The 11,429-nt window shown below is 48.3% G+C and overlaps 1 protein-coding gene across 5 annotated transcripts in view; it reads right to left on the bottom strand.

Moving 5' to 3' along the window:
- Positions 1 to 3,617: 3,617 nt before the first annotated feature.
- SSH2 (slingshot protein phosphatase 2) overlaps positions 3,618 to 11,429 on the bottom strand; it is a 244,450-nt gene continuing 236,638 nt past the window's right edge. For all 5 annotated transcript variants that reach the window (XM_022595586.2, XM_022595589.2, XM_022595587.3 and 2 more), the window contains one exon: positions 3,618 to 10,711. In XM_022595586.2, coding sequence (XP_022451294.2) covers positions 8,624 to 10,711 — 2,088 coding nt within the window. In that variant the 3' untranslated portion in view covers positions 3,618 to 8,623. The remainder of the gene's footprint in view (positions 10,712 to 11,429) is intronic.

Below are 11,429 nucleotides of genomic sequence, written 5' to 3'. Positions count from 1 at the left end.
GTCAAAAGTAATTCTGCGTGTGTGCGCCGGCTGTGCGCGCTCCTCCGCGCTCCGCGCCTAGCGGGTGGGCTGAGGAAGCCCAGGTTCCCAGACCCAGAGCTGGGCGCTGAGAGAGGGAGCCTACGAGGGGGCGCGCTCCCCTCAGAACCGGCGGCCGAGCAAGATCAGATGCCTTCACGCTGCATGCCTGCTGCAATCACACTCCCAATTTAGACCATACCGGCGGGCCGGGGCTGTGGGACTGCAGGTCCAGACACCCCTGAGGAGAGGTCCTGGAAGATGCTCTGGGCGCCCTTGGATGAGGGCCTAGGCTGGCCCAGGGCAGCTGTGAGGGTACCCGACAGGGGCCTGTGAATGTTGCTGTTATTAATAGCAATAGCGACCACTGACACTGTACTAGGCACTTCACCCCGTTAGAGAGGATTCCACGGAACAGGGCACAAAGCAGCCTAAAAACCGGTGATAGGGGTGTGGGAGGAAAAAAAAGTGAACACCAGGTTCAAGGGAAAGCGGCTGGCACGGGTCTTTTATTTTTTTTTAGATAAATTTATTATTTATTTTATTTATTTATTATTTTTGGCTGCATTGGGTCTTCGTTGGGTGGGCTTTCTCTAGTGGACACGAGGCATGTGGGATTTTCCGGGACCAGGGCTCAAACGCATGTCGCCTGCATTGGCAGGTGGATTCTTAACCACTGCACCACCAGGGGAGCCCTGGCACGGGTCTTTTAGACACTCAGCCTGACTCCTAAAGTCTTGAGGGCCTTGTTTGAATTGGTGCCCGACTGTGTTCCAGGGAAGCCCCTGCCCCCTCCCACTCCCTTCCAGACCCGCGGATCTGAGTATTGACCAGCGTTAAGGAGGAGACAAAAAGAAACCTGATCAGAATGCAGCCAGTGAAGAGCTAGTCCCTGTAGCTGCTGTCTTTCCAGTGCTCACCCACTGCCTGGATTTCTTCCTTTGGATCATAAGGCCCTGGAGAGCAGCAGGGGACCGGTTATTACTTCTCACTCTCCAGGACACACCTGGAAATCAATGGAACACAGCCTTCCAGAGGGTAGAGATTAGCATTGGGGGTAAAGGGAGGGAAGGTGGTGGGAACCTCAAAGGCCCTCACAAGGCTTGTTTCTCAGGAAGAGTCCAAGTATTCAGTGGCTTGTGGGGATCAGAACCAGAAACTGTTACAGGTGCCCCAGAGATAATTATGGCGTTGGTGGGGGGGGGGCATGAGGGTAGATGAGGAATCTCCCTTTTACCTGAAGATTCCAGGCACATGATTAGGAGGAAAAGACCTGAGTGACTCAGTAGCTCCTTAATAACAATAGCTAGACACTGTACTCAGGGCTTTACACATATTAATTCCATTCTGATAATAGTCTTCTGAGATGGGTACCATTATTACCCCTATCTTACAGGTGAGGAAACTGAGGCACAAAGAGGTTAAATAGCTTTTGCGTCACTCAACTGGTAGGTAGTACAGCTGAGATTCTTACCCAAGAGGTCTTGTGTCTGTGTCCAGCTTTTCAGCACCATGCATTTTTGTCTCTCCCTGAAGGCCACCTTACCTCACAAGTGCTCATATTGAAAGATACGCCGTGGCACAGAGGAAAGGATGCCTATGCTGATTACAAAGCTGGAGTTTCAGCCGTTGCTCAGTCACCCTATTTTTTCAGCTTTTCTGGGCTGTAAAGCGAAAAGGGCTGGGTCAGGTGCTTTTCAAGCCTGCACCACTTGTTGGCAGAGAAGGGATTTGACATGCTGTCTCCTACCCTGAAACGGCAGTTTTTCTTCTCCCATCTCCTTTTCTCCTCTTTAAAGAGAGCCAGGTACTCCATTCTAGAGGTAAGGGTCTGGGACTAGGAAGCAGGAATCCTTTCTTTCCCTCCCTCCCTCCCTTCCGTCCATGTTTGGCTGCGTTGGGTCTTAGTTGCTGCACGCGTGTGGTGCGTGGGCTTCTCATTGTGGTGGCTTCTCTTGTTGCAGAGCACCGGTTCTAGGCATGCGGGCTTCAATAGCTGTGACACACGGGCTCAGTAGTTGTGGCTCGCAGGCTCTAGAGCGCAAGCTCAGTAGTTGTGGCGCATGGGCTTTGTTGCTCCACGGTATGTGGGGTCTTCCCGGACCAGGGCGCGAACCCGTGTCCCCTGCATTGGCAGGCGGATTCTTAACCACTGCGCCACCAGGGAAGCCCAGAAGCAGGAATCCTTCAATCCATTCTGCCTTCAGTTCCATGACCTGGGTGGGGGGGTGGTTGCTCTCCAGGTACAAGAGCAGGAACTTACAGGTGTTGTTTAGAGCTGGCATGGCTCAGCCCTGCCCTCTAGCCTTCTTCTGGCTGCCAAGGCCTGGCAGAGCTGGGGGTAGGTGGAGCCAAGGCACAAAGAGCCAATCAGTGGAAGAAGCTACTTGGACTTGGTGCTTTCCCTTGCTGTTATGCATTTGAACTGTTACCCATCTGAATAGCAATCCATAAAGGATAGGCGTAGACTTCATCTTTCATAAAGCCATTTTCTGGAAGAGGTGGCCTGGCAACTTAGACATGATTTGGTCCATTTGCTTTGGCTAGAAAGCCATGACTGATCAGGGTCAGGGACTCCAGGCACCCCTAGAATATTTTGTGAAATGACCTTGCCTTCACCATCATGCACTCTGGCACTCCAGCCAGAGACCAGTGGTGTGCCCGTCTCATTTGATATGGACGATCCAGACTGAAGCAGGCTGACTTAATTTTAGTTCAAGGCAGTGTTTTCTCTGGAAACTGAGCTTTCCCTAGATAGTAGGGCTGCTTTATATGTGATGGATGGCACCACTAAATATCTCATGATGGGTCTGTGGAGGGGTGGGAGAAGTGGAGACCCCTCCCCCCCAGCCTGTTTTTGTTTGTTTTTGTTTTTGGCCATGCCGCAGGGCTTGCGGGATCTTAGTTCCCTGACCAGGGATTGAACCCGCGCCCTCGGCAGTGAAAGCACGGAGTCCTAACCACTGGACCACCAGGGAATCCGCACCGCCCCCCCGCGCCCGTTTTAGGGAACTGCTCTTTGGCCCCATCTCTCTTCCTCTACCACTGACATCAAGTGTTTCTCTTCCCTTCTAATGATGGGAGAGGGTTAAGCTTATACTTCTTTGGAAAGTCATGCCCTGTTTCTAGAAACCTTTCAGTGAACTGAGGTGCCTTGTGCCGAAAGCTTGTGAACTCTATCTTGTTAATGTCCAGAGAAGTCACCTACCCAAGAAATCCAGTCTCTGCTGGGGCGCGTCGCGGCAGCTGTCCCAGAACACTTTGTACCACAGATGGTGGCGGAATTTTGGTCCCTTTGCTTATTCATTCTCCTAACATTCAGGTGGTGGCTTTGGCAAGAGCCTCTTTGACCAGGCAAGTTCCCAGCGTGGTCACTTGATTGGAGCCACACTGTCTGAAATAATCTTTAGTGATCCCATTTCCCATTCAGTCTTCATTTTGTGAGAGGTAGAAAGTTATATTTTTTCCCAGAGCTCAGCTCTCTCCTAAGGGAGGGAGATCAATCAATGGGAATTGCATCATGTTTACCATCAGTGTTCTCTTCCAATTCCTCCACCTTTAAGCAACCCCCTCTTTTGTTGCACTTGATCAAGTACACGTTTCATCTTCAAAATAAAAATTTATTCAATCTGTAACAAGAACATTGAATCTGCACGTTTGCGCACAAGTTCACATTTAAAAACAGCGGAGCACATCAGTAATAAAAAAACCTATGATACAAGTGGAACATCCCAACCACCAGGAAGATTAAGGAAGGAGATGAGACCACTCTTTATATTCTGCTTCAAATGCCTCAAAAAGGTCCCAGAGATTCCAGGGAGCACCTGCTTTATTTAATAAAATGTGAGCATAAAAGTTTGGGGTGGCCTGGGGCAAAGGTAACAGTCAGTGGGAGAGTCTTTTGGACTTGTTTTCTACATTTAGAACAAGTCCTACAAAATTAAAGTAGAAAGAAAGAAAGAAAAGGCACCTTAAGCTATGCCAAGCAAACCAAATTCCCATAAAACATAAAAACCAAACAGTTCCCTGTGGGTTTACTGATTGGGAAACATTTCAGGGCCAGTTACCCAGCTTCCAGACTGGGCCACCAGCTTGAGTTAAGCCCTGGGCATGCTCTCCACGTGTGGACAGGATGCTGCCACCAGTGTTGCTGTGAGGACACAGATGGCAGCACTCGTCATACACCCCTTGGGACATCTTCAAGCTGATGAGGGATGATTCCAGTTTAGAAATCCTGTCCCAGATCTCTGGGGCACTGAGAAAGTGAGGCTGGTTCTCTTTTTTCATAGCAGGAGCCAGGCGCAGGCACCCTCCACTTCCAGGCCAGAAAAGTACAGAAGCACCTTGCAATAGCTCTCTCCATGGCATCCAGGGACCCCAAGCCCTGGAGAAGGGTTAGGAGTGTGCAGCTTCCTGCTTTGGTAGCAGGAGGCTTTTTCCTGATATAGCCGTCGGATGAGTCGTGGCAGCAAATACACTTATGCCTAATACATGCCTTAATCTTTTAGTTTGGAAGGGAAAACAAATCCAAGATGTTTTTAAGTTGGATTGGTGCTGAAATAGCTAAAATTTCATCTCATCTACCATCAAAAAGCAAAACAAAATTAGACAAAAACGACACTAGCCATTCACCATTACAACCATCACTATAAGACACACCATCACTGAGGAAATGATGAATATTTCCATACAGAGTGTTGGATGGGAGTGCAAGACACAGATGGAAGTCAGCTCCAGGTTTTCCCCACTTACCCATAAGGCTGACCTTGCTCAGTGTGAGGACTCACAGGATGGCCAGGGCTGGGTGCCTGGAGGAGGAATCTGAGTGGCCATCAAGATGATGCACGTTTTAATATTCACAATGTAAACAAAATATCCACAAACAGTTCAAAAAAGCCAAAGAATGGCTTTATTTAAAAAATTTAAAATGCCCTTGAAAGAGACCCTTTTTGCATAATGCTTTCTTAAAAAAAAAAAAAATAGAGAGAAACAGTTCCCACAAAAACATCTTTACCAAACATGGCTAGATCACTTCAGAAATGAAATCCTCAGATGGAACAAATGAAGATTTCTGTGAGCTGCTATGTCTCAGAAGCTTCAGGTCTATCCAAGAGCCATCTGTCTGGGGCCCTTTAGCAGGAGGGGACCTCAGAGCCTGGGCTGTCATCCTCAGGCTGTCCTTGGGGCTCTTGGTAGTTCCCAAAATGAGAAAGAGGAAATACCAGTTGGGATAAAGGTACAGAACCAGGAAAATGCTAGATAAAGAGCCTGAAGCGGCTGAGATGTTAGGAATGATCCTAAACATTCGGAATTTGAAAGGCAACCAAAATGAGGAGAGATGAATATTACTACACTACGGTACTGTGTATCTGCTATAGTACAAACTACTCCTAAGTGTTTCTAAAATCAAAAAGGGGGTTTCTCTCCTTCCTACTGACCAGGTAACCATCCAGATTACAGCTCAAAATCTGTGTGCTCCTGGGGCTTTTACCCCATGCACCACCGTGTTACTTTTTTTACACACACACACACACACACACACGCACCCCTCCAGAATAATTTTGAGTCAGACTATGGTGGTTTTCAAAATAAAGAGAGGCACTGAGCGAGAGGTCCAAACTTTTCCTACTCATCTCTGTCAATCCACCAGACCTGCTGTTTCGGGCCTGGCTTTTCCATGAACAGAAAAGGGAAACAGGCCACCTGAGATTATCCGTTTGAAGAGAATCAAGTTTAGAAAGTTCTTGATAGGCCGTCATGTACTTCCCCTGGACAGTGCTCAGCTACATAAATAGCACAAGAACAGTTTTGGGAGTCTGAGGGCTAGCAAAACCCTATGGCATGGCTGAATTACAGACCTTGTGTAGAGAATGTTTATTTAGGCAGGTAAATTAAATGATAAAAAGTATAATTATTTAAAAAAAAAAGGCAGAGCAAGACCTCCTCTACTCTTTAAAAAAAAAAAAAGGTTTTGTTTTTCTTCACAGCGTTTGAGGCCCCCCCACTCCCAATCTTTGTTGTTCTTTAATGCAGTGAGAGTGAGCATTAAACACAGTGGCCGGGAAAAGAAGAGAGGACAGTGCAACACTGTCGACCCTGTGTGTACTTCTTAATGTGAGGGATGTCACCATCTCAAGGGATTAACTGAGTGGACGCTACTCTCTTAACCTCCATGCAAAGCCTCCTCTTCCCACCCCCTGCCACAGTTTCCTCTCCTTTCGCCAACATATTGGTGACAGAACTGCCTCAACAAGAAAGGGCAGTTTAGATGGATGAGCCCTGGAAATTCATAACCCTGTCCTGCAAGCCTCCTCACACTGGAACGTGCCACCTAGTAAAACGTTTTACAACACATTAAATATCCTGGAGTCACAAAGCTGTGTGGATGACACATTTGAACATTTAAGGAAACTATTTAGGGACAGCACAGGTACATATCATTACTACACCATAAAAACACTTAGAGCAGGAGGTTTCTGTCCAATCTGCCTCCTGGCAGCGATGTCAGACCCAACTACGGCCTCCACCCGGCAACTGGATTCACAGCTCCTCTTGAACACGTACGAGTGGCCTCAGTCCACCTTTTCTCTCTCCTTTGGGTCACCATACCACCTGTCCTCAACGAACTCTGGCCTCTGACATCACTTTGACAGTCTGTGCATCCTTTTCCTCTAAGTGCTGTGATGAACCCCAAACCTAAATCTTAGGTCTGTGCTCGGTCAACCTCTCAGCAATGGGGACAACCACCAAAGCAAACAGGAAGCAAATTTGCAAACCTCTTCAGTTTTGATGAGCTGCAGTGGTGTTCCATTCCAAGCTAAATATGTTTTCTGTAAGAAGCTGAAATAGGCTTGTTTACGGCAGGTGCTCCTGTGTTAAGGACCTCCACAATAGCAGCAAAGCAACAGCATCCTAAACGCGGTCATTTAAGGGTGCCTGCCCTTGGCCAAGGCCTCCCTGCAGCCCTTCAGCCCAATCCATTAGGAGCTTCCACCCTGGGCAGCGGTAACACTCACATATACTCCCTGGCTCTGGTTCAGCTAGTGGTGAACAACGTTCTGGGATTTCAGTCTCAAAGAGAAATCAGCCTTCAGTCAAACTGTGATCTAATGGGAGCCTTTAGGGGTTTCTCTGAGGAGGAAGTTACTAACACATAATTTGGCAGGAGCTGGTGATTAGAAGTCTCCATTTAAAAAAAAACCACCATCAATATACACTCTGCAGATTCCTACCAACACCCATCAACCTTATTTCTGTGGTGTCCGTATGTTTTCCAGTTGCAGCTTTACTATTTCTTAAAATGGGTAAGTCAAAAAGACCCTACAACATACAACATTAACAACAAAACAATGTAAGAAAGTGACAACATTATGTACATAAGTACTGTGTATAAACTAGAGAAATGACAAATCTTCCAGGAAAAGGAAAACAAAAACTTATGTCAAGTGTTAACAGTGATAATATTAAAAAGAAAACTTTGCATTCAATGGAGGTTATACATATGTAATGTAACAATTCAAATACCTACAAAATTAAAAAAAATAGGCAGCACTGGGAGAAACAGCATGAGGGAGGAAAATAAACTGGAAAAAATATGGCCATTAAACTTAGAAGGCCCACAGAATTATTCAAGTAACGAAAGGGTTAAAACCCTACATATGTATTCATTTTACAAGAACACACTGACTTTTAATTGCTGTTTTTCAAACTTGTCCCTATTGTGTTTTAGTTGGGAGAATGCTGCAGGGCACATTTCCAGGGGATGGGGGGGGTGGGGTAGGATGACCACCTGTGTGGAGCCCATCCACCTGGAAGATACTGGGCAGTGGTGGCCTCTCCACCCCCAATTTCACCTCCTTCTCTTCTTCTGCTTTCCTCTAGAGAGGACCTCTCAAAAATCCTTTGGAGTTCATTTTAAATTTAATAAAATTATTTGCTTGGGGTAAAAAAGTATTTGCTTGATAAGTTTACAAAGCCAGCCAATCATGCCTTTTTGTAATGATACACTCTGGAGACCAGGAGAAATGAATTCTGGAAGACCCTCTTTGAGAGCAAAGCAGAAGCTGCCCATTTCGGCAACTCCAAGGGGCTGGGGCTGGGGCTGGGGCTGGGGACCAAGTCTGAGAGCACGCTGACGTTGGGCTGCCCCCTTCAGTGAATTCAATGCATCAGGTCTGGAGACCTAACCATCATCACACAGGCCTGGGGCAGCATTTCCAATTCCCAGCTTCAACCCCACCTTCCCCATCTGCTTCCTTCCTCAAGCAAGCAAGCATGCCTTTCCTCAGGGGGCAAAATGAGGAGCAGGTGGCAGTAGACTGAAAAACAGCAATTTGCCTTTGATAAAGGTGTTCTTTGAAAATGAGTATTTTTTGAGGTTTGCATTTTCCAAAAATAAAAAATGATAAAATGGTCTTGCCGTCCAAATCAAACTCTCTCTCTCTCTCACACACACAGAGGAAAAAAACCAAACCCTGCATGCGCCAGGAACAGTAAAATGACCAAAGTATTATAAAATTAACCAATAAAGTGCATGTTCCTTACATATTACACCTGCCCCTTTTACAAACATTTCTTTCAGAAAGTCACATGTAGAGGCTCAGAATCACATGGTATTATAGAAGGGGTTGGTTGTCCGTTTTTTATCATTTGCTTTTTTCAGTCTCCTTAGGGGGTGAGTTCTGCCGTGCTGCTGACGGGGCACTACAGCCAGCCCTGGAGCTGGGCCTGCACCCTGCAGTCCCCGGGTCTGTACCAAAGGAAGGCCTCCTTCAGAACTAGTCAATTCAGGTCCTGCCCTGGGGAGCAAACACTGCTGACTGGAACCAAATTCTTTGGCATACTGTACAAGGGGCCTCTCCACCGGCTTGCTCTGTGCGATACACTCTGTTGTTTTGAGTTGCTCTATGAAACACTTGGTGGGCTCTAGGTTCTGGGGAGCATCTGGGTTTTCTGGGGGCTCCTGGGCCTCCATTCCCGAGCCCATTCTGAGGAAGGGCTGAAGCCGTTTGAGATGAGGGGACTCAGAGCAGATAGGCCCCCTCTCCGGTAAACAGTCTTTACAGAGGTCCAGGTAACCTAACTTGGCGAGGGAAGCTGAACGCCTCATTTGCGATGGTTTGGGGAGCCCTACCTGGGAAATCTCTCGGGACTCGATTTCTTTAGCGCGTTCCTTCACCCCACTGGGGCTGTGACTGAGACCCTTTATACCGTCACTACTAGGGCTGTGTGGGAGTTGACAGGCTACAGGTGATGGGTCCAGTTTTTCTTGCTGCTCCCCAACACTGTTACCGAGTCTGCTAATTAAACACAGGTCTTCGCTACTTAACTGGGAGCCCTGATATGGCACTTCACTGCCCCTGGAGAGGGGGCCCTCCTGACTTTCCTCCCAGCTGCCCTTCTCCGCAGAGGGCTCATTGTCTGTGGTGCTGCTTTGCTCTGTGAAGCCTTCCAGGTGAACCACTGTCTGGGGATGCAGGTAAGCCAAGCTGTCACCAAGTACGTGGGTTGAGTGACTGACAAAAGGCGCTGCCGTTTCCAGGGCAGCTGCTGGGCTGTTGCCCCAGTCTCCAGGGCTGCTCAGGGTGGGGGCTGGGTGGGCGGGCCTGCCGTGCTCAGGCTCAGGAGAGGAAGAGTGAGGCAGAGGTAGCGCTCTGGGGTGCAGAGAAGCCTGGTCGGGGCTCAGTGTCCGGTTCAGATTTTCATCCAGCGCACAGAGGATAGTGATGGACTCCTCCACTTTCACTTTCCTCAGTCCCTGCTCCCCACTCTTTTCGCTGGTGGCTGTTTCCCCCTCTGGCCCGTGATCAGGTGTCGTGACTGTGTGGGTGTATTCAATGATTTCTATCTTCTTGGGAAGAGGCAGAGGGACTGCTGGTGTCTCAGGTCCCTGGCATGAGACCAAAGTCCTCTGCTCCTTCAGGACTCCTTCCTGCTGTGTTCTGGGACCTGACCCTGGGCACTTCTGAGGAGCTGGCAACAGGTGAGACTCCGGCAGCTCGGGTGCTGGAACGATGGCATGCTGCTCAGAATGGGGTAGGGAGCCAGCCTCAGACCCACTGCATTTCCCTTTGCCCTTGCTCATCTCTGGTTCCCTGGGGACAAATGCATGTTCTAGGGTGGCTTCATCACTCCTCCCTTTTGATGCCTGATCTGCCACAGAAGAAGAATCATTCTTGGAATTCTTACGAGTGGACAACGAGGCACAAGCAGGGGCAGCACCGTGCTGCTCCTGCTCCTGCCGCAAGCGCTCCTCAAACTCCAAGGTGGCTCGCCTCACGGACCCGGGGCACCACTTGGCACCCGGGGGCATCCCTGGGCCCCAGAGCTCTAGTTCCCCCTCAGCTGGTTCCTCTTCTTCCAACTCTGTGGTGGATGAGTGTGCCACTGGGCACCCTTCTGGCTCCCACTTCCCTGAATCTTTGGCTAGTTCAGGCTGGGCTGTGCAGGAACCTCCACTCTGCTCCAGATTTCCAGGTTTGTTCTCTGCGGCTTGGGCCCTCTCAAGGGGCAGCTCATGGACGATGTGCTTCTTTGGTGTATGGCATGGAATGGATAGGATGTCGCCTTTCACTTGAATCTGTCCAACTCCTTGACTGATGGATTCAATCTCAGTGACGATTTCTTTGACTGAAATTGCATTTTCTGAGTGAGACTGCATGAAGATGTCTGGGCTGACCAGTTCTGAGATTGCCTAAGAAGAGAAAACAGTGAGATGGTTATGGCAAACTGTAATCTAATTGAAAATGCCAGATTTTCTGCTTACTAATCCTCTGATCCAGGAGAACCTTCTGGCTCTCTGAGGACACAAATCATGGAGTGCCTGGGACTGTCCTCTGCCTGGGGTTGTATTCTGTTTTGTTGTACAAGAAAAAACCAGATTCATCAAAGGCAGAGATACAAAATTAGTCATAGGTTGTGTCACTGTCTAGTAAACTTGTGTTCTGTTGACTCAAATAGGATTCTAATCCAGTATCTTGCTCCAAAAGTAAACAGCAAGTAGCCTTGGAGGCTCCTATAATCCTTATTTTCCTAAGACCATAAGCCTTCAGGATTTAGGCCATACTGGGGTAAATGAAACCTTTCCTCTCTAGCCTATCCCCTTCCAGTTTGATCCTAACTTGGTTCAAGCGGAAGAGTTCCACTGAAGGGCTCAGTGGCCACCTTAAATATGCCCAGTGTTAGAGGAAGCTGGATGTCTGATTTGGAGACTCACTGCTCTCTTCTGTCCTTTGTCTTGCCAGCTTTCGTCCACATCCTCCCACTGCTTCTCCCAGCAGCCGCATCCCAGCACATGGGGGCACTCTATATCTGACTGCACAGTTCCTAGGTTTCACATGGCTTCTTCCTTGGCTTATGCAGCCACGTGCCTGAGCAAACTTAGAAACTGCGAATCTGACATTTTAGTGTTC

The sequence above is a fragment of the Delphinapterus leucas genome, chromosome 19 (assembly GCF_059928025.1).
Source record: "Delphinapterus leucas isolate spDelLeu-1000000601 "Yukka" chromosome 19, BTC_Dleu_Yukka2, whole genome shotgun sequence".
Taxonomy (NCBI): domain Eukaryota; kingdom Metazoa; phylum Chordata; class Mammalia; order Artiodactyla; family Monodontidae; genus Delphinapterus; species Delphinapterus leucas.
The sequence above is the reverse complement of the archived record's forward strand: the minus strand, read 5'-3'. Positions and strand labels throughout refer to the sequence as shown.